The 23727-nt window shown below is 38.3% G+C and overlaps 2 protein-coding genes and 2 pseudogenes across 2 annotated transcripts; 1 reads left to right on the top strand and 3 right to left on the bottom strand.

Moving 5' to 3' along the window:
• Positions 1 to 1552: 1552 nt before the first annotated feature.
• Positions 1553 to 4591, bottom strand: LOC143865531 (dehydrodolichyl diphosphate synthase CPT3 pseudogene; annotated as a pseudogene).
• Positions 4592 to 4808: 217 nt separating this feature from the next.
• Positions 4809 to 6472, bottom strand: LOC143865550 (dehydrodolichyl diphosphate synthase CPT3 pseudogene; annotated as a pseudogene).
• Positions 6473 to 9315: 2843 nt separating this feature from the next.
• LOC143865530 (VAMP-like protein YKT61) lies at positions 9316 to 11200 on the top strand. Its single transcript, XM_077375850.1, has 4 exons — positions 9316 to 9522; positions 10371 to 10475; positions 10674 to 10739; positions 11135 to 11200. Exons 1-4 carry the CDS (start codon positions 9379 to 9381, stop codon positions 11198 to 11200), a joined length of 381 nt encoding a protein of 126 aa, XP_077231965.1. The 5' UTR covers positions 9316 to 9378.
• Positions 11201 to 19287: 8087 nt separating this feature from the next.
• LOC143865538 (dehydrodolichyl diphosphate synthase CPT3-like) lies at positions 19288 to 21119 on the bottom strand. The gene has a single exon (XM_077375856.1). The coding sequence runs from the start codon at positions 20404 to 20406 to the stop codon at positions 19564 to 19566; it is 843 nt and encodes a 280-aa protein (XP_077231971.1). The 5' UTR covers positions 20407 to 21119; the 3' UTR covers positions 19288 to 19563.
• Positions 21120 to 23727: the final 2608 nt, after the last annotated feature.

Raw genomic sequence — 23727 nt, 5'->3', positions numbered from 1 at the left:
TTATGGCATTTTCTGTCGGCTTAGGACAGTCTGTCCTATGTAGAAAGGCTAGTACTTAGTAGAGATTGGTTATGGGGCCATCTATTCCCTTGATGTAATTTATTTTGATTCAAGGAGCATTGAAAAAAAATGTCGTCACTTAAAAAAATAAAGAGAAATGGAAGGAAAGTATGTGGCAACACTACGTTTCAAAAAAAAAAGTATTTGGCAACAGTTGACTAGCTTGTGACTTGAATACCAACATGCCCTTAGCTTGGCTAGGTCAGGTAGTTGGATATGCGATTATAGTATGATTGCAGACGTAGATAGTGGTTGACATTAACTGTCTTGACATTTACACTGTTCGGTTTTGCTTTCATTTCTTCCATTCTTTTGCCTATATACTGAAGTAGTTATGCCTCTTCTCTTATTTAAGAGTGTCCATACTTTCATTATTAAATTACTCTGTATATCATTTTCTGTTAATATTTTCATTTTTTCTTGATGTTGCGTTTGTGGCTTCTCCATTTACTTCTGGAACAGTTCATGTATTTCATAATTTAATTTTTTATTTTTTAATGGTAATTTAATTTTTCATTTTATCTGTTCTCAATGTTGAAATAGTTGTTTTTTCCGTTTCATATTGAAATTTCTCGTTTATCAGTCTACCTTTGATTGCTTGTTTGCAGGTCGAAGGGACTCAAGAGAGGCTGATGATGTGTGTTTTCTGCTCCAACAAACATCTCTACGTCCAAGTGATTGACGATGCAAAAATCTAGCTCTAAGGAGCTTGATTATACATCTGGACCTACTATTGTAAGTTAGAAATTTAAGAATCAGTGGAACCACATCTGGTTCATTGCTGGAGTTGGGCATTTACATTTTATATCTAAAGATCTCTTCTAAGTTGAGTAACCACAACTTCCTGAACTCGATGAATGGACTTGACTAATTGTTATCAGTTACTCTTTACATCCATGATCTGAAACTTAAAAAGTAATTACAAAGTCTGTAAAATGTTATGGTTTGTCAACTGTCACGTTTCCTCGGTTGCTATTTTTTTTTTTTTTGTGAATGGTGGAAAGTTTCATTAATGAAAAGGAGACCGAGATGGTCCGATACGAATCAAATCATAAGAGAAATCTACATAAAGCACAACAATAAGAAGCTAGAATAAGCTAACAAGGTCCTCGGTTGCTAAATTGTGGGGCTAAAATGCGATTTGCCCTGAATTTCATCTTTTCAAGAGGGCGTCCTATTGGAGTCATTGGTCATTATCCGTGCACATATTGATGACAACTAGTCTAGTTTTGGAACATATTACAAAAAATGTAAATTTATTTTGAGTGGAATATGTGGTGGGGGGGTTTGTTTACTGTAACTGGGGTGGGTGCATTTTTCTAATGCTGGGGGACATCTTGTCCCCGTTGTAATCTCTTTCTGAGCAATGAAAGCCAATTTAAAAAAAAAAAATGCGATTTGCCCTGATTTATCTTTTCAAGGAGAAGACCAGTGAACAAGAAAACACACATTCAATTCCAATAAGATGGTATAGTGGCACTGGAAATATTCAAAATTAATGATATAAAATTGAATGAAGCACAGTAGTCAAAGATTGATTTTTATCATAAATATTAGGAGCAATACAAGAAAAAAACTGTAGTCTCTGTTGTGGTAGTACATTTCAACAGCATATCATTCTCACCCGATCGGATTGAAGATCCGATATAATGAAGAAAAGATCCCTCCCAACATACAGGGATAAGCTAAGAAGGAACCACTAGAACTCACCTTACGTGCATTGCATTGATAGTTCAAAAGCTTTTGTAGGTACCGATATAATCTACAAGCTGAAACCTTCAGAATTGAAAGAAACAGTGATTCATAATCACTTGTTCTTCTTCTTCTCCAAATAAGGATGAACTCGTTGATATTCCAAAATTGCCCACACCAAGTGCCTGAGAGAGATATCTGGCCAAAGAACATCAGGAGAAAGCAAGTAGCAAAATGTAGTTGTTAACTTACCAACTTCTCCAAGAGCTTAAGCTGTTAGAGAAAGGCGTTATTTATCTTTTATACTTTAACACTCCACCGCACGTGTGGCCCACTTGGCAAACACGTGGCACATGTGGTCCCACTTTGGGCCGACCATTGCATGTGGATTTTCGCTATCTGGGAGGTTTAAACTCGAGACCTTTGGCTCTGATACCATGTTAACTTACCAACTTCTCCAAGAGCTTAAGCTGTTGGAGAAAGGCGTTATTTATCTTTTATACTTTAACAGTAGTAGCGAGTCTCGCCTGAAGTCCTAACCAATATGTCAGGATCCGGGCACCCCGTCGTATACATGTGCCTCTCCAAATCTGCCAGTGTGATCACACATTCTTCCAAACCATTGTCACCACCTTTTGAATTTGTTTCTAAAAGATTGGGTTGTTTTTCATTGTATGATTCTTGGACAACATGAACAATCTCATCGGTACAAGTGTAGGCTACACAGATTGAAAGTACTGCTTTCGTGTTCCCGGCTGTGGTTGTCACTGCCTTCTCGGCGGCATTCCTCACGGGCTCATCTAAAACCTTCAAATTCCCAATGAATTTAACCTTAATCCCATACTTATTCACAATACTCTCTTCTTTGAGCAAACCTTCGAATTTCTCCAGCATTAGTTCCATAACAGACTGAACTTCTTCAGCGTTTCGATTGAAATTGTCAATGCTAAAAGCATAGACAGTCGCATACTTCACACTCAATTCATAACAGCGTCGGAGAATAGACATGAGAGCCAAAAACCCAACTTTGTGATCACTGCCAGGATTCAAATTCCGGCATTTGGCAAATCTTCTGTTTCCATTCATGATAAAGGCTATGTGTTGAGGAATGGGACTAAAAGAGAGCACACCAAAAAGGCACCTTTTGATGAAATTACAGATACTTGTGTAGAACACAGATGGATTGCCCACATTAGACTCCTCCATTTCAAGAATCTATAACCCAATTCAATTAAGAACCCTAACTCAAAATAGATTGCAACTCGGTTTACTCTGAATTTGAAGAATGAGTGAAAAAATCCTTCTCATAAAGGCCAAAGCACAGAGACCATTTCTGTTGTAAGCATGCACCTTGTATTCTGAACACAAATTGGGAGAAAAAAATTATGGGTTGACCTTCTCATCTAAAACATAGAAACACTGCCATGAAAGAAAGAAATATCTATCTATATGTCTATCTACCAATATATAGCCGACCCAACAATCATATGTAGTAAAGATGAAATAAAGGGTTATACATGTTATGCATCAAGAATCACAACTCACAATATCCAAATGCAACTTGAACACTGGTCACCAAAAAATTCCAAACCAAATATGATAGAGCGAATAAAACTGGATAGGTAGCTGAATGTTCAGTAATCTTCTTAGGTGCTTATACTTTGTGGAATGCTATGTGGAAGGAGTGCATCCCACAAAATATAAACCCCTTGATTCTTTCATTAAAAATCAAGGGGCTTTTTTAGTCATTTTTGAATAACCATTGAAGTTATTTTATGTATTGCAACGAATAGATTGCACCACCGAACAAGCTCAAAAGTGATCTTATATTATTTGAAAATTTTTGAAAAAAAAAATTATATAAAATGAAAATATTTTAATTTTATTACCTATTATAAATAAATAAAATTAAAAAATCACATAGCATTCAGCTCTTTGATAAATCAAGTAAAAAATGAACAACAACAAAAAAATAATAATAATAAGAATAATAACCGACTGATGTTGAAGAATCAGCGGATGAGTTGTGGTTAGGGGTGAAATAGCTAGGGGTGCGACTTAGGTTGGCTTGGGTTGGGCTTTTGCTAAAAAATGAATAGGAATCAACCTGAACCCGACCCGATTTTAACATAAAAGCTCAACCCGAATTCCTAAAAAACATCCCGCGTTGTACCCCTAGAAATGCCACTCGAACCTAGAGCCTTCTACCGAAAAAGGGCTCCCTACACACATCATTTTATTCTACCAAATAGGATGAATGGCCATATCGTTCTTTCAAAATTATGAGCATATAAAAGTACAAGTTGGGTCTACTTATTCTTCGGCCTTGATGTACGGGGTACACACCAAAATTCTTCTCCATCAGATTATCCCAACCCAACCCTTTGATTTGTGCAAGTTTCCTTTTATGAAAGTAGATCATTGTTTTTAATCTTTCTATGTGTTCATTTAGAGGCGACAAATTAAAAGTTTAGAATGGTCTAATGAAAGAGCACTTTGTAAGGGTGCCCATCGATACGCATGGGATGCATATTCAGATAATCCATTGGCTTGGGTTGAATCGGAGACCAAATGCAAGGCCAAATACGAATTGAGAACACCTTAAATCGAATCATCCTAGGCCTATGGGTACAACTTGGGTCGGGTTGAGGCCAACCCTAACCCAACACAAGATACTATTCCCCCAACACGAGATATTATTCCCTCAACCCTAACCCGACCCTCGGGTTGAGGATGGTCAACCCTAGCCCAACCGCCCCCAAATCGGGTTGGGTTCGGATTCATCTTGGGCCAAAGAAAAATACAAGGAAAAAACATAATCATAAGAAAATCATGATAAAATTAGAGGACAGAGGTCGGGTTCGGGTCGGGTTGCCAAAGCCTCAACCCGAGAAAATGCCAACCCAGCCTGAGCCAAAATCGGGTTGAGCCCGACCCAAGTTGCACCCCTTGATTCATGAGCCTCATTTAGGGTTATGCCAAGAAAAGATAAACAGTTGATTTCCATTATCTTTTATCTTACGTAAATTTGGCTTCGGACAGAGACTATGCGGGTGAAGTCATGATGATAAAAAAGATCAACAGTCTTGATCGCATAAGATGTCCTTTGTAGGACCCAAAATATGCTTGGTAACCTGATCCATGAACGGATAAATCTGCCCCTTTATTTTCCATGGTCGCCCCATGCTTCTTGCTAGAGGCGGTATCCGGTTGGGACCCTTTTACCCGATCAATGCGTGGGCCCAGTATATGCTTTGAAACCCAAGTAAGAAAAATGGGTTTCCAACTTGTAACTGATCACCTTCTTGCCCTAATCTCCAAAACTGGGCAAATCGGAAAAATACAGAAGCTTGAGGTAAACTGGGCCCACGTAGAGAGAGAGAGAGAGAGAGAGAGACAGGTTACTCGTACTCAAAACGGGGTACAGTCGGTTGCCGGTGCTATCCTTTCATACAAAAGAGTCTTTTCCATGGTCAAATATCTCTTGGATTCTTCGAAGAAAGAAGAATAAGAAGGGTTAGATCTCCTCTACTTATTAGATTCTTCTAAGAAAGTAGCTCCATATTGCACTACTAAAGGCAAGCTCCATATTGCACTACTAAAGGCAAGTTAGGATTGTTTCCCCCTTCTCATCTAATATTGCACTACTACATGCAAAGTAAGACTGTTTCATTCTAAGACTGTTTCATTCTCTTATCTTGCATTGTACTGGGTTACTTTGTGCTCTGTAAATCTTTCATGAAATACCCAAGTGTTTGGTTTAATGCCCAAGAAAAGAAATTCAAAACCCATGTCTTTAACTGTTAGTTTTTTTTTTAATTTACTGTTGGGTACTGTTTCTTGAGGTAGAAAAAGGATTTTTTCACTCTTTCTTCTAGTCCCAGTAAACCCAGTTGAAATCTAGTTTGCAGGTTACTTTGTGCTATTCCAATCTTTGATGTAATACCCAAGTGCTTGATTTAAGGCCCAAGAAAAGAGATTCAGAACCCCTTGTCTTTAACTGTTAGGTAGAGTTTGTCTTTAATTGGTCAGGCGAGTCTCGCCTGAAGTCCTAACCAATATATCAGGATCTGGGCACCCCGCCGTATACAAGTGCCTCTCCAAATCCGCCAATGTGATCACACATTCTTCCAAACAATTATCAACACCATTCAAATTTGTTTCCAAAACAATGGCTTGTTTTTCATTGTATGATTCTTGGACAACATGAACAATCTCATCAGTACACGTGTAGGCTACACAGATTGAAAGTACTGCTTTCGTGTTCCCGGCTATGGATGCCATTGCCTTCTCGGCGGCATTCCTCACGGGCTCATCAAAAAGCTTGAAATTCCCAATGAATTTAACCTTAATCCCATACTTAATCACAATACTCTCTTATTTGAGCAAAGCTTCGATTTTCTCCAGCATTAGTTCCATAATAGACTGAACTTCTTCAAGTTTTCGACTGAAATTGTCAATGCTAAAAGCATAGACAGTCACATACTTTACACCCAATTCATAACACTGATGGAGAATAGACATGAGAGCCAAAATCCCAACCTTGTGACCACTGTCAGGTTTCAAATTCCGGCATTTGGCAAATCTTCGGTTTTCATCCATGATAAAGGCTGTGTTGAGGAATGGGACCAAAAGAAAGCACACCAAAAAGGCACCTTTTGAAGAAATTACAGATACTTGTATAGAGCCCAGATGGATTGCCCACATTAGACTCCTCCATTTCAAGAATCTATAACCCAATTCAAGCTAGAACCCTAAATAAAACTAGATTTCAACTGGGTTTACTCTAGATTTGAAGAATGAGTGAAAAAATCCTTCTCTAAATAGAGAAGCTCTACCTAACAGTTAAAGACAAGGGTTCTGAATCTCTTTTCTTGGGCCTTAAATCAATCATTTGGGTCTTACATCAAAGATTGCCAGAGCACAAAGTAACCTACTAACTAGATTTCAACTAGGTTTACTGGGATTAGGAGAAAAAGTGAAAAAATCATTTTTCTACCTCAAGAAATTGTACCCAATAGTAAATTTCAAAAAAAACTAACAGTTAAAGACATGGGTTCTGAATCTCTTTTCTTGGGCATTAAACCAAACACTTGGGTATTTCATGAAAGATTTACAGAGCACAAAGTAACCCAATAGAATGCAAAATAAGAGAATGCAACAGTCTTACCTTGCATGTAGTAGTGCAATATTGTGTCAGAAGGGGAAAAAATCCTAAAAACGCGGTATGGGGCGATTAGTCGATTGCTAATGAGCGGGTGGATTGAATACCAACCCCCAAATAAACAGCACAGAGGCTAGTGAGGTAACAGAGGCCGGTGAGGTAACGGATGCGGATCGAATAGGGCTACGGGCAACTATTCACCCGACTATTGGAGATTGCGCCGATCAGATGGCAGAGAGTTTTAGAAGACTCTAGCAGGTAATGACATCCTATTTAAAGAAAGTTCTTCTCATTTCCACTGGTTGCCTTTAGTAGTGCAATATGGGGCTACTTTCTTAGAAGAATCTAACAAGTAGAGGAGATCTAACCCTTCTTGTTCTTCTTTATTCGAAGAATCCAAGAGAGGTTTGACCAAGGAAAAGACTCTTTTGTATGAAAGGATAGCACCAGCAACTGGCTGTACTCTGTTTTGAGTACGAGTAACCGGTCTCTCAGTACGAGTAACCGCTCTCTCTCTCTCTCCCTCTCTCTCTACATGGGCCAAGTTTACCTCAAGCTTCCGTATTTTTCCAATCTGCCCAGTTTTGAAAATTAGGGCAAGAAGGTGATTGATCACAAGTTGGAAACCCATTTTTTTTACTTAGGTTTCAAAGTATATACTGGGGCCCATACATTGATAGGGTAAAAGGGTCCCAACCGGATACTGCCTCTAGCAATAAGCATGGGACGGCCATGGAAAATAAAGGGCCAGATTTATCAGTTCATGGATCAGGTTACCAAGCATAGTTTGGGTCCTACAAAGGACATCTTATGCGATCAAGACTGTTGATCTTTTTTATCATCACGACTTCACTCGCATAGTCTCTGTCCGAAGCCAAATTCACGTAAGATAAAAGATTACGGAAATCAACTGTTTATCTTTTCTTGGCATAACCCTAAATGAGGCTCATGAATCAAGGGGTGCAACTTGGGTCGGGCTCAACCCGATTTAGGCTCAGGTTGGGTTGGCATTTTCTCGGGTTGAGGCCTTGGCAACCCGACCTCTGTCCTCTAATTTTATCATGATTTTCTTATGATTATGTTTTTTTTACTTGTATTTTTCCTTGGCCCAAGATGAATCCGAACCCAACCTGATTTGGGGGTGATTGGGCTAGGGTTGACCATCCTCAACCCGAGGGTCGGGTTAGGGTTCAGGGAATACTATCTCGTGTTGGATTAGGGTTGGCATCAACCCAACCCAAGTTGTGCCCCTAGGCCTAGGATGATTCGATTTAAGGTGTTCTCAATTCGTATTGGCCATGCATTTGGTCTCTGATTCAACTCAACCCAATGGATTATCCGAACATGCATTCCATGCTTTTCGATGGGCACCCCTACAAAGTTCTCTTTCATTAGACCATTCTAAACTTTTAATTTGTCGTCTCTAAGTGAACAAATAGAAAGATTAAAAACAATGATCTACTTTAATAAAAGGAAACTTGCAAAAATCAAATGGTTGGGTTGGGATAATCTGATGGAGAAGAATTTTGGTGTGTACCCCGTACATCAAGGCCGAAGAATAAGTACCCCTAACTTGTAATTTTATATGCTCATAATTTTTAAAGAACGATATGGCCATTCATCCTATACGGTAGAACAAAATGATGTGTGCAGGAGCCCTTTTTCGGTAGAAGCCTCGAGGTTCGAGTGGCATTTCTAGGGGTGCAACTTGGGTTGGTTTTTAGGAATCCGAGTTGATCTTTTACGTTAAAATCGGGTCGGGTTCATGTTGATTCCTATTCATTTTTTAGCAAAAGCTCAACCTGACCCGACCCAAGTCGCACCCCTAAGCATTTCACCCCTAACCACAACTCATTATAATTATTATTGTTGTTGTTGTTGTTCCTTTTTTACTTGATTTATCAAAGAGCTTAATGCTATGTGATTTTTTAATTTTATTTATTTTAAATACGTAATAAAGTTAAAATATTTTCTTTTTATTTAATTTAATTTTTTTCAAAAATTTTCAAATAATATAATATCACTTTCGAGCTTGTTCGAGGGTGCAATCGATTGAATTTTGGGTGCAATCTATCCGTTGCAATAGATAAAATAACTTCAATGGTTATTCAAAAATGACAAAAAAAAAACCCCTTGATTTTTAATGAAAGAATCAAGGGGCTTATACTTTGTGGGATGCACTCCTTCCACATAGCATCCCACAAAGTATAAGCACCTAAGAAGATCACTGAACATTCAGCTAGCTATCCAGTTTCATTCGCTCTATCATACTTGGTTTGGAATTTTTTGGTGACCAGTGTTCAAGTTGCATTTGGATATCATGAGTTGTGATTCTTGATGCATAACCTGCATAACCTTTTAGTTCATCTTTACTACAAATGATTGTTGGGTCGGCTATATATGGGTAGATAAACATATAGATAGATATTTCTTTCTTTCATGGCAGTGTTTCTATGTTTTAGATGAGAAGGTCAACCCACAATTCTTTTTCTTCCAATTTGTGTTCAGAATACAAGGTGCATGCTTGCAACATAAATGGTCTCTGTGCTTTGGCCTTTATGGATGACCAGTATCCTGTGCGAAATGCATTCTCTCTTCTCAACAAGGTAATCCAGGTTCCAGTCGCATTGAATTTTCACTATTTCATATATTATGGAATCTGCAGCAGTAGTGTCAGTTGTCTGCATAACTGTAAGGTGTATTGCAGTTGTGTACATTTATTTATTGGATGTAGATTGCTGTTGTATAAATTTATTTATTGGTTATCCAATTCCTGTTTAGTGTTTTCTTTATCTGCCAGCATTGCATCTTTAGAATTTGGCTTTGTTTTACTTGTACTGAACCCTACTTTCCTGCATTGGAATCTTCCTAGTACTTCTTCCTCATAATTCTTCTGGCGTTTCTGTTTCAGATCTTCCTTTAACTCTGATCACCGACTTGCATTATTAAAATGCTACACATCTAACCCTAATTTCTTCTTCTTCTTCTTTTTGAATGGAACACATCTACCCATAACTTGATTAATGTTCTGTTGTTATTTTTTTTTCTTATGAGGATGTCCGTGTTGCTTGTGAATCTGACACTGATATGTCACCTATTGACTTCTCGGTTTTGAATGTAAAAATCGGAATTCGTTGGGACACGGTCACAAGACGAATTCCGCCTTGTCCTATGCGAATCCATGTCAACATATGTCAACACATGATTCGACCCTAAGACACCAAGAATTGTGGAACGCAGCTTGGTGTTGACCTGTAAACAACAGATTGTTTAGCGATTCCACTGATAATTATTGATACATTTAGTTTTGCTTACCTTTCTATTACAAGCCTGTATGCTTGCATTCTGATTCATTTTCATAGTGTTTTTTCTCTAATTCTGCTGTATAAAATTGTGCAAAGGTTTTTATCAACTGATTTTGTGGAATGCTGATTTAATTATAATATTTTGGCAGGTGGTAGATCAGTATCAGAAGAATTTTGGGGAATCTTGGAGAACAGTACAGCAAGATGCTGCTGAACCATGGCCCTATTTGAATGAAGCTCTCACAAAATTTCAGGTATATGTCTTGTTTCTTGTTTCTCATTGCACTAGCTAGTGGCTACGACTATAGATGTGAATACTGGTAAGTATCAGTTTGTTCATTTTTCTCTTACATTTCATCATGTTATACATTTGTTATGGGTCAAATCTGTCTCAAATATGACTACTTTTTTCACAAGTAACAAGAAATATACTTCTCTAATTTTTCTTTCAGGACCCTGCAGAAGCAGATAAGTTGTTGAAAATTCAGAGGGATTTGGACGAAACAAAAATTATTATCGTGAGTGCAATTATAGTTTGCTTGAGCTTAATTTTATTTGTATTTGTATTTGTCCTTTCTGTGTGACTTGCTTCCATGTTTTCTTTTGGGTAGAAAATCAAGTAGTTGGTTATACTTGTGCTACCAATGCAAACCTATACTTTTATGTTAGGTTCAATGTGGTTCTTTCATCCTTGAATTTCTTCCATATTGGTCTCGCTGTTAGTGATATGCCCTGACACATGCAGGTTAGTTTGAGCTCGGGTGTGCTTGCTTTCTCTAGAAGTTTGAATTTTTCTATTCATTGGAGAATTGGGTAGCTATCCTTTAATAGTTGTAATGAAGAAGCATGAAATAAGAAACAAATCTAAATTACCATTCAAAAAATAATAATATCAGAAACAAATATAAAACAGAGAAAATTCATAGAAGTACTAACAAAGGGAGAGAAAAGTGAATCAGTTAAAGAAAAGAGAGATTAACATGTACTCTCTTTTCAGAGGGGTTTGAAAGAATGTGTGATCACATTAGCGGATTTGGAGAGGCACATGTATACGGCCGGGTGCCCGGATTCTGACATATTGGTTAGGAGTTATGGCGAGACTCGGCTGAGCAATTTTTTTTCTTTGGCATACTACATTTTGATACTTGCTTGCTCCTGATGTTCTTTGGCCGGACATCTCTCTCAGGCCCTTGGTGTGGGCCATTTTGGAATATCAACGAGTTTATTCTTATTTGGAGAAGAAAAAGCAACGATTATGAATCGTTAGTTGTTTCAATTCTGAAAGTTTCAGCTTGTAGATTATATTGGTACCTACAGAAGCTTTTGAACTATCAATGCAAAGCAGGCAAGGTGAGTTCTAGTGGTTCCTTTTAGCCAATCCCAAATGAATTGGAAGGCGTGTGCAAAGTGCAAACCCAAATGAAGAGGTGAAATTGATATCAACAATCTAAAAAAGCAAGGAACAATGCTCTATTTGGTAAATGAATTTGGAGATTTGTTAAAGAAAAAGATGCCTTGTGGCATAGAATCTTACTCATCAAAAAAAATCTTTAGGGAAAAATATGGGGTAGGTTGGGGGATTGGGAAAGTAAGGACCTGATATAGGTAAAAGTTCAGGAGCATGATGGTCCATTTGTAAAAGTATAGGTACCTATTCGAGTCCAATGTTACTTAGAATGTGTGTGTGTGTGTGTGTGTGTGTGTGTGTGTGTGTGTGTGTGAGAGAGAGAGAGAGAGAGAGAGAGATTAAGGTTAGCCTTTTGATGCAACACAAAAACTTATGGCAACTATTACCGTTTGGGTGGTGGCGCCTATATTGTTAGAGCAGAACAATCGAATTTTCCTTAGGGTTTGTTCAGTGAGGGTAAATACGAGAGGGCAACCTATTTCACACTAATCTGCTTACCCTGCATTGATTTACCTTTGAATTTGTTTCGGTTCTTCCAATGTGTAGGGTAAATTAAAAGGGTATTTGTGTTCCTGTGATCACAATCATAGCATGTACATGTATAGCTTTTTTTAACAGTTCATTTTACACCATTCAAATGAGAAGACTAGAATTATCGGTCTTATGTGCCATATATGTTTACTCTTCACTATGATATGCAATAGTTAGTTAATCGATGTCAAATTCTTTTGTTCGTCTTACCCCATGACTTCTCTTCTTCTCATCTCTTTTCTCTTCTTCTTAACCTATGACTTCTCTTCTTCTCCTCTCTTCTAGTCTTTTCGTCTTTTTTGTTGTTCTAAAACTAGATTCAAGGTGTCTTATACATACACCCTCACCATATTATCCATTATCTCATTAGCTTCCTTAGGAATGTGAGCAAACTAGGCCTCTGAAGGGTCTCTTGAAAGCTCCCTATTTACGAAGACCAGTGAGGAAAAGCTCTGTCTCATTCAAAATCTTGGTGGCCTATTGGCATCTGCATTAAGTTGGGAGTAAAATTAATTTTGACAACCCTCCAAAAAGATTCAAATGACAGAAGGTTCTATTGAGATTGATATTCATGGCATTTCCTGCCTATTTGGATGTAGTTATCTGAAAGAAGTGGACAAGCTCAGTTAAGGTAGGAATTGCATTTACTAAATACGCTGCCCAAAAGAAAGAGTGGGCTCAAAGCTACAGTGCAGCTTACTGTAACAATGCTCAATAATGGAAAATCCAAAGTGGGATGCGCTCTTGATCCAGACCACAAATAGTTCTGATAATAATCATGATGTCCAACTTGTAATTCACTACATCTAATTTTCTAACCTTCCACATAGATCTGATCATGCGGTCCCGTAGATATGTTTGTGTAAGTTTTAATAAGCATTCCCCGATTTTTTTTTCCTCCAACATTTCATCATGTTTCAACTATCACCAGTTGCAATCTAGAAAGAGAAAAACTGTTGGTAAGATACAAATCAGTAAGGGTAAATACGAGGGGATAATCTATTTTTGGGTAAACCATTTCACAGTATTCTACTTACCCTGAATTTGTTTATCTTTGAATTAATTTCTGTTGTTCTAATGTGTCGCGTAAACTTAGGGGATATTTGCTTTCCAATTTTCACACTGACCACATATCAAAGGGGGCAAGTATATAACATTTCTTTTTTTCTTTTGAAAGGTAACGATTATCATTCCAATGTAAACAAGGGATTTACAACAAAAGAGAGGAAAACAGCCCCAACCGAAAAGCAAGCCGAAACGTAGATACACGGCTACAAAGGAAAAAAAAAACCCAAAAGTCCCCAACCAATATAAGAGTAGAAATACCGGACCCGCCAAGCTAGCGTTGACGAAGAGACCGCCACCTCCTATAAGACACCATTCGATGTAGGAGTGTAATCCACAGTGATAGATGCCAAGTTGACCGCATCCTTAGCTAAACGATTTGCCCTCTCATTGGCAGACCTTCTCATATGATGGATTTTAGGGCAAATAACGCGGACCAAATCCTGAATTTCAGTGGTGATGTGCTCAAGCTTCAACGGACCCCACTCTTATTAGAAGCCCAAGCTAGTGCATTCAAGGAGTCCCCTTCAATAATAAGAGGACCCAAGTTATGGCTCACATACCATCTTAGACCAAACAATGAAGCCCTGGCTTCTGCTTCATTAGCATCGCATACACCAGCCAGGCCCGAGAATGACATCAATACCCCACCATTACCTTCCCGAATCAAGCCACAATCCTTGCACGACCTGGGTTACCGATAGAACTTCCATCAAAATTCAACTTGACCCAACCCATCGGAGGCGATTTCCATTAGGGGTGATTTTCATCTTGCTTTTCTTCTCCCAAATGACTGAGTGCCAATTTCTAAGTGTTTCCCCAACTCCATATGTAAGCCCGCTTTTAACTCTAGTCCAAGCAATCAAGGCCAACTTAATTTCTAAGTATACAACATTTCTAAACCGTGCATTTTACACCAATTAGATCAGAGGACTAAAATCATCATCCCAAGAAATTATTTGTACCATAGCTTCTCTATGAGACAACTAAATGAGTGGTTTAGATCGTCAAAAAATAAGAAAGCTACACTACATGATCCATTTCTTAGACAATGGCCCTTTATGCTCAGCATCTAATGAAGCATTTTTTGTCGAGCGAATGACCCTAAAATATCTTTTTCCAAAACCACCTTATGCTCAAGAAGCAAGACATCAACCAGCTTGCAACAAAAAATAACACCATTTGAATACAATTTCTCTGGTAAATAGGCGTTCCTATGAGGAGGATTTGGATGCTACGAAAAATTTATTCTATTCAATGCCAATCACAGCTCTGCAGGAAAGTAATGATGTGGAGAGGAAGTAAGTGATGAAAAAGGGCCGAGGGTTTTAACCCTGTATATTCGCTTTCCGGCCCGAAGCGAGATAGGAAAACTAAGGTCAATATGAGTGAAAAATTCGTTGTAGTATAAACTAAATGAAGTTAGGCAGGTGGCTTTTGCAATATACAGTTTTTTGGTCTTGGCGTTGCCTGGCGGTCCTTCAATGACCTTCTATAATTCTGTTTTTGCTAAGGAACGGTAGAGATGGAAGACAACGAAGTCTAATTTTAATCTTCTTGATAATTTGTGCCGGAAGGAATTAATTTTGTCCCATGAGAATCGTTGGATGGTTGTTGTTTCTTCCAAGCTGTGTAGGATGGAAGGACATAGAGATCTCTAGAAGTTCCATGGGTGGTCACGTTGAGAGTTGTAGGAAAGAAGGGGATGGAGAGAATATTTCTTGTAGCACCCAGGAAAGGATATCCTTGGGTTCACCAGTTTTTGTCCGGTGTGATATATTAATGATATATTCAGGTTCGTTCCTGAAATAATGCAGGATAGAAGCTGGGGTGCTTTTGGGGAAGAATTTATTTCGGAGGAAAGTAGATGTAGAGAATACAGTCTTTTGTGTAATACAGGGATGAGTATAAACAAATGTTAATGCTTTTTATATCTTTTGGACTAGTCCCGGCATGTCGGTCTTGTCCACCTTAATATTCTGTAAAGCAGGCTGGGACTACTGGTCCCGAATGCTATCTTAATATTAATGAAATTTGTCAACTTTCAAAAAAAAATAACCATAATTAAAGGGAATGCATTGAACAGACAATCAGGCTTTCATTGCAACAACAATATCATGTGGGATCTACTTTGATCACCACCACTATAACCAAAAATCATGTCTAAACTAATAATCTAGTACGAATATGATAAATTTATAATCAAGAAACAAGGTGAAAGGAAACAATCCAATCATAGAAAGTTCTACAACAAAGCTCCACTATAATTGAAAGGAAACGATCCAAAAGTGACCGACATTCCTCCTTAACTTTGATCAAAGTCCTAATCCAATGGTAGGATTCAAGACCAATGTTATTTTTTTCAATCAAATAACAATTAAGGCAGATTATATATAATAATTCAAAAGTATGATTTATATTGTCATTCCATTGCTTGGCACAACTAGCACAAAGAAGCACCAATAATAACAAAAAATATGGAAGCTACCTTCTTTCTCTAACTAGTAAGGCTTACAAAAGAATCTCTACATAGCTGACTTAAGAGTTAAGAACCTATAAAACTTCGTGAATTTTCTTTCTTAACCAAAACGTGCTCTAATTGCAAGAAGCCTTTAGACTGACCACTTGGTTTGGCACCATATTTTATTTATATCTCTTGGGCTATGTTGCATCGATTCTTTGCCCCCTATGCCGAATCCATGACGACACATCTCCGCATCTGAATCGGACATGCATTCACGTGGGACACACCTGGATTCTTGTCGTAACCGTGTCCCGCACGAATCCTGTTTTTCTTATGGCGAATCCGATTCATTGTTGTCTCTTTAGAAATGTGAATCCAGTATATTTTCCCTTTTAATGTATTTTCTTCTTAACTATTTCTATATGAAAGTACAACCCGTACTCTTTTAATAAAAACCCTTGCGCCTCGACCCTCGAATGTCGACCCCCTTCATCCTTCAACTCTCTTAATACAAAACTCGCCTCAACCCTCAGCCCTCACATTTTTCATGAATATATATGCATAGACATAAAACTTTTAAATTTTCAAAATTTTATTTTATTTAAAAATCACCGAATCTGAATCCTACTTTTGGAGGTTTGCCGAATCCGACACCTCGAATCAGTGTCGGATCCCGACACACGAATCCGAATCCATGCAACACTACTCTTGGGCAACGATGAACTTTAAATACTATCCAAAATATAACGAGGAAGCAGAAACTTTACAATTGAACTTTGATGGCTAATGTGCACCTCATCTTCCACAATAGTTCTACCCATCTTTTCCTTGTCATCCTCAGTGCCACTGCGAGAAACCAAGCACTGAACATGATTATTTTGTCCATATGCACAAGCTTCTGTTTGAGGAAGATCCAGTTTTGTTTAGGACATTCATACAATTGGATGGCATGGCTTCATTTCTGTTTAGACTCAAAAATCCCCAAAGAGCCTACTTCCTTTATGTGATTTCTTCTTCCTTCTAATTGTCAACTCACAAATGATCTCATTTCCTAATTCTTGCAGAAGACAAAATTGTAGAATAAAAATTTCGTACAAGAACATCATAGGATTCTTCCAACCAAACCACAACAATCTCATAAATTAAATGGCGAAGGTTTATTTAAGCATACCTCCCTGTCAATCCCAACCATGGTAAGTACGTTCTGGATTTAGCAGTGCTTGGATGCTTCTGCCATAGATGATGTGGGCAGCGTGGATTATAGGCGGTCGACACCACCGTCGCTGCATAGATCTAGAAGTGCTTGGACATTGCTGCGATAGCTGAGGCGGTAGTGGAGAAATTCCGTTGGAAAGAGAATAGGGATAAAAATGTCAGCTCTGATCCGGTTCTGATTCAGTTCTGATTTGGAAATTGATGCACAAAAAGAGGTGAGTTTTTGTAGCTGATTTTCAAATAGCAACGATTTACAGTCAGAGCTGGAGAAAGGGAGGGAAGAACAGGGAGAAAATGGGGGCAGGAGGGATGAACCGGGATAGAAAAGTCGAAAACTCGACTTTGTAGGGTTCTGCGAAAGACTTATCCGACATACCTCATTCAGTCTCCAACTTTTGCAACTTCTACTTACCCTGTTGGAGAGTATGCTACTTCCCTCATTTGGGGGTATATGGTTAAGGATGCGGAAGCGACTTACGGAGTATTTTTTCTCATTTATGCCCATTGGAACAACCATCTTTTCATAGGGGGTAAATGAATGTTTTACCCCCTTTTTACCCTCACCGGAACAGACACTTAGCGAAAGAAAATCCCTTGTTAAGATCATCATGGACATTAAGCTCAATTTACTTGCTTGGTACAACGATAGGTCGGCCATTGTGATGATCCCCTCAAGCATCTCCCTCCACAATTGGAAGTCAATCTTTTGGGAGAAAAGGACATAAAATAAAGCCTCACCTAAATAGTATCCACCTCAAAGCAATATAATAAAGTTGAATTTTGAAGGTAGCTCTAAAGGAAACACTACGGGGTATCTTTAGGGATCATGAAGGCAGAACTATCAAGTGCTATTCCGAGGCATGTGGAACAACAGATTCAAATGAGGTGGAGGAGAGAACACTACTGATTGATCCTCGTATTTCAAGGAATGTTTCATTGGAGATCGTATTATCGAAGGGGATTCAAAAGTGGTGGTTTCGTGGGCTAAAGGGATGTCAGAGAGACCATGGAAGCTTGCATCGATCCTCTCTAAAATTTCAGATTTGAGTACCCTCATCAATCCCCATCATGTTCATCAATAGAGGTCGGCCAACTTGTAAGCAGATCAATTGGTTAAGCAAGGGGTAGTCCAGAACGGATTGGTCATTAGCAATATTTTCCCTATAGCATAGTTTTTTTTTTTTACTTTCATCTTGTATTATGGCATTTTCTGTCATCTCAGGACAATTTGTCCTATGTAGAAAGCCTAGTAGAGATTGGTTATGGGGCCACTATTCCCTTGCTGTAATTTATTTTGTTTCAAGGAGCATTGAAAAAAAATGCTTGTCATTTAAAAAAAATAAAGAAAAATTGAAGGAAAGTATTTGGCAACACTTTAACTCACTTCCATATCCTTATAGGACTACCTTGTAACTTGAATACCAACATGTCCTCAGCTTGGCTAGGTCAGGTAGTTGGATATGCGATTGTAGTATGATTGCAGAGGTAGATAGTGGTTGACATTTACACTGTTCGGTTTTGCTTTCATTTCTTCCATTCTTTTGCCTTCTATTAATATTTTCATTTTTTCTTTCTTGATGTTGCATTTGTCGCTTCCCCCATCTACTTCTGGAACAGTTCATGTAATTCATAATTTAATTTTTCATTTTATCTGTTCTCAATGTTGAAATAGTTGTTTTTTCCTTTCCATATTGCAATTTTTTGTTTAATAGTCTACCTTTGATTTCTTGTTTGCAGGTCGAAGGAACTCCAGAGAGGCCGCTGATGTGTGTTTTCCGCTCCAACAAACATCTCTATGTTCAAGTGATTGAGGATGAAGAAACCTATCTCTAAGGAGCTTGATTATACCTCTGGAACTACTATTGTAAGTTAGAACTTTAAGAATCAGTGGAACCACATCTGGTTCATTGCTTGAGTTGGGCTTTTACATTTTATATCTAAAGATCTCTTCTATATTGAGTGACCACAACTTCTTGAACTCAATGAATGGACTTACTAATTGTTATCAATTACTCTTTACATCCATGATCTGAAATTTAAAGATTAATTACGAAGTCTGTAAAATGTTATGGTTTGTCAACTGTCACCTTCTGTTTCCTCAGTTGCAATTTTTTTTTCTTGAATGGTGGGAAGTTTCATTAATGAAAGGGAGACCGAGATGGTCCGATACAAATCAAATCATAAGAGAAATCTACATGAAGCAAGAATAAGCTAACAAGGTCCTCGGTTGCTAAGTTGTGGGGCTAAAATGCGATTTGCCTTGAATTTTATCTTTTCAAGGACAAGACCAGCGAACATGAAAACAGACATTCAATTCTAATAAGATGGTATATTGGCATTGGAAATATTCAAAATTAATGATATAAAATCGAATGAAGCACAGTAGTCAAAGCTTGATTTCTATCATAAATATTAGAAGCAATACAAGAACAAACTGTAGTCTCTGTTGTGGCAGTACATTTCAAGAGCATATCACTCTCACCCGATCGGATTGAAGATCCTATATAATGAAGAAAATATCCCTCCCAACATGTAGGGATAGGCTACGAAGGAACCACTAGAACTCACCTTACCTGCATTGCATTGATAGTTCAAAAGCTTGTGTAGGTACCAATATAATCTACAAGCTGAAACTTTCAGAATTGAAAGAACCAACGATTCATAAACATTGCTTTTTCTTCTCCAAATAAGGATAAACTCGTTGATATTCCAAAATGGCCCACACCAAGTGCCTGAGAGAGATGTCTGGCCAAAGAACATCAGGAGCAAGCAAGTAGCAAAATGTAGTCTGCCAAAGAAGAAAATTGCTGAGCCGAGTCTCGCCAGAAGTCCTAACCAGTATGTCAGGATCAGGGCACCCTGCCGTATACATGTGCCTCTCCAAATCCGCCAATGTGACCACACATTCTTCTAAACCATTATCAACACCATTCAAATCTGTTCCCAAAACATCGGCTCGTTTCTCATTGTATGATTCTTGGACAGCATGAACAATCTCATCAGTGCAAGTATAAGCTACACAGATTGAAAGTACTGCTCTCGTGTTCCCCGCAGTAGCCGACATTGCCTTCTCAGCAGCAATCCTCACGGGCTCATCTAAAAGATTCAAATTCCCAATAAATTTAACCTTAATCCCATACTTATTCACAATACTCTCTTCTTTGAGCAAACCTTCGATTTTCTCCTGCATTAGTTCCATAACAGAATGAACTTCTTCGGGTTTTCGATTGAAATTGTCAATGCTAAAAGCATAGACAGTCACATACTTCACACCTAATTCATAACAGTGTTGGAGAATAGACATGAGAGCCAAAAATCCAACTTTGTGACCACTGCCAGGTTTCAAATTCCGGCATTTGGCAAATCGTCTGTTTCCATCCATGATAAAGGCTATGTGTTGAGGAATGGGACCAAAAGAGAGCACACCAAAAAGGCACCTTTTGAAGAAATTACAGATACTTGCATAGAACCCAGATGGATTCCCAACTTTAGGATCCTCCATTTCAAGAAAGGAGCGAAAAAAACCCAGTTGAAGCAAAATGTTATGTTCCTAGATGGTCCCCACTTGGGGTGGAATAAATTAGTTTACAGTTGTTTTGGAATGGATATAGGAGTCGTAGAGACAAGGGTTATCTAGATTGGCTTGGGTAGGAGTTTTAGAGGAAGTGATCAAGTGGGTTTTCTATAAATAACATGTAAGTAGTCTTTTTGTCGAACGAATAAAGAAATTTATTTCAGAAATTGTGTCTTTTTTAGTACAAAGGAGGACTGACCCTTCCCTCGAAGTGGGTCAAAGGAGGATTGACCCTTGCCTCGAAGTGGGTCAAGAGGCTGATCTTCCCTCTAAGAAGATCAATCACGTTGCAAACCGATTCATAACGCAAAAACTGTAAATCAGACTGGATTTCAAGTGGGTTTAATGTGAAGTTCAAAACCTAACAGTCAAAGACATGGATTCTAAATCTCTTGGCTTAGGCATTAAATCAAACAGTAGTATTCATCAAAGATTTGTAGAGAACAAAGTAAGGAAAGAATTCCACCTTGCATGTAGAAGTGCAATCTGGGTTGAGAAGGAAATTGTCCTGCCTTGCCTGTAGTAGTGAAATATGGTTCTCCTTTCTTCGAAGAATCTAACATGCAAAGGAGATCTAACCTTTCTTCGAAGAATCCAACTCTTATTGGGGAATAATTAATTCGCCCCAATTTTCCCCACTCTCGCCCCCTTTGACTGGCCACTCACTCTTTACAGGGGTGCAACTTGGGCGGGCTCAACCCGAACCCGTCGGGTTCAACCCGGGAAAAAGTCGGGTTCGGGGCCGGGTTCGCGTTGAGGGCTTGGGCAACCCGACGTTTTTAATAATTTTTATATTTTTTAAGCTTAAAATATCGGGTTGGGTCGGGTTTGGGTTGGCCAAAAGGGTTCTTCGGGTCGGGTCGGGTTGGGTTGAACCCCGTCGGGTTCGGGTTGAGTAAATGGTTGGTCGGGTCGGGTCGGGTTCGGGTTGGCCTCAACCCGACCTGAGTTGCACCCCTGTAACAGCCAATAAAAAAGTTCACCATCCCTCCCAAGACCAACCACCGAGAGTTCCATGATACATAGTTACATACGTTCGATTAGAGTTTTTTTATAAGGGAGGTCATAAATTCACCACTTTCTATTACAATATTAACCCCCTCTTTTTCAAAATGGACTGCACAGCACACCCCATAGGATGATCCAAACCGTCTATTTGACAGGCCACAATGTAAATAGGTTGTGCCCCAAAAATCATTTCCATAGGATGATCCTAGCCCTCATATCTATAGAGAAACTCCATATAATCAAACCTCTATAGATCAGAGGGATATGATCATCCGATGGAAATGATTTTTTGGGCACAACCTATTTACATTTGGCCCGTCAAATGGACGGTTAGGATCATCCTATGGTGTGGGCGGGATGTACAATCCATTTTGAAAATTAGGGGGTGAATATTGTAATAGAAGGGGATGAATTTATCATTGTGCTTTTATAATAGCTATAGAAAATAATTTTTGGGGGCACAAATTATTATGGAAACCTCTATAGATCGGAGAGCTAAGATCATCATATGGAAATATTTTTTTGGGCACAAACTACTTACGTTGTGGCCCTTCAAATGGACGGTTTGGATCATCTCAAGGTGTGGACTTTTTAAAAAATACTGGACTATAGGAACACACTTATTGAGGGGATCACGTAGGGGACCAGTTATTGACGGGATCAGGTTAACAAGCATATTTTGGGACCCACTAAGGACATTTTATACAATCAAGACCGTTGATTTTTTAGATCGTCATGACAGGATTGACATGATCTTTAACCAAAGCCAAATTTATTATCCGATGGGTAAGATAAAAGACTACAAAAAATCAACTGTTTATCCTTTCTTAGTATAATAACTATAATTAAGGCTTGATGGATCAAAGGGCCTAGCTGATCAGATCAAGGTGTTCCCAATTGTACCTTGCCTTGTATTTGGTTTTTGTTTGGATCAACCCATCAGATCACAGATAGGTGACATTAGAGGAGCCCAATAAGTGTCTGTTAGGAACAAGCAGTCAGGATCAATGCTCACATGCAATTTCTGGGTCCGAGGGAAATGTATGTGCAATTGAGACAGTCTGATTGGATGTATATATATGTCCAATTGAGACTGTTGATATCGTAGATCCATGTCAATTGGACATCTCATGTGTACCATAAAAGACTACAATAATCAATGGTTTAGCATTTAGAGGGGGAGCCTTGGCGCAACGGTAAGGTTGCTCTATTGTGATATGGTGGTCACGGGTTCGAGTCACGAAAATAGCCCCTCTAAAAAGCAGAAATAAGGATGTGTGTACATCTAGCTCACCCCAGACCCCGCAAATGGCGGGAACCTCGTGCAATGGGCCTCCTTTTTTTTTAATCAATGGCTTAGCATTTCCTAACGAGTACTGCTAAAACGGTTTGAAAACCGAACAGGAAACCGTACAAATGGGTTATGGCCACCCCATCACAAGTGAGAGAGAGAGAGATTTATGCAATTTATCAGTTAGCAATGACATAAGTGTGTGATATCTTAGTGAATCTATCATAATCTAATTTTATATCAAATTCCAAAAATGAATTATATTTGGATTCTCGTATTATATCCTTAGATATTATATGATTTCATATAGATAGAGAATTGGATATAAATGATTTCAAATAGATATTATAGGATTTCATGCCATTTTTATGATGTGAAATGGACGTGATTGGTTTAGGTTTAGATATCACACACTTGTGGAGGTGAAATGGACGTGAAATGGACACCCTATCTATGTGAGGACCATTCAAATGAATGGTTTGGATCACCCAAACAATGTGGGCCCCCACTGTATTTTAAGCTAGTGTGTAGGTAACTTACCTACACAAGTGTGTAGGAAATGTTTTCTAATATATATATATATATATATATATATATATATATATATATATATATACTAGTGGGACCAATCGTGCGATGCACGATGCACAAGTTGAAAAAATGGTGAAAGTAAGGTATAAAACATAGAAAATCAATAGTTATCGTTGAGAGCAACTGAAGAAAAGAAGAATCTTGAGAACAAAATAAAACATTGTAATCATAAAATTTAACAAAGCAAACCAGATAAGTTGTATAAATTTCGGACATATGATATTGAAATAAATAATAGATAAAGTTTTTCCTTAACAAAAGCAGATTGAGCTTCAACGTAGTTAGATATGAATCTTATAAAATTTAAAGGGATGAGAGGCACCCATTATCAAAACATGATTGTGCAATATTAGCAACTA

This window comes from Tasmannia lanceolata, unplaced genomic scaffold, assembly GCF_043159265.1.
Source record: "Tasmannia lanceolata isolate RefF3 unplaced genomic scaffold, GAP_Taslan_0.1 ptg000090l, whole genome shotgun sequence".
NCBI classification, from domain to species: domain Eukaryota; kingdom Viridiplantae; phylum Streptophyta; class Magnoliopsida; order Canellales; family Winteraceae; genus Tasmannia; species Tasmannia lanceolata.
The sequence above is the reverse complement of the archived record's forward strand: the minus strand, read 5'-3'. Positions and strand labels throughout refer to the sequence as shown.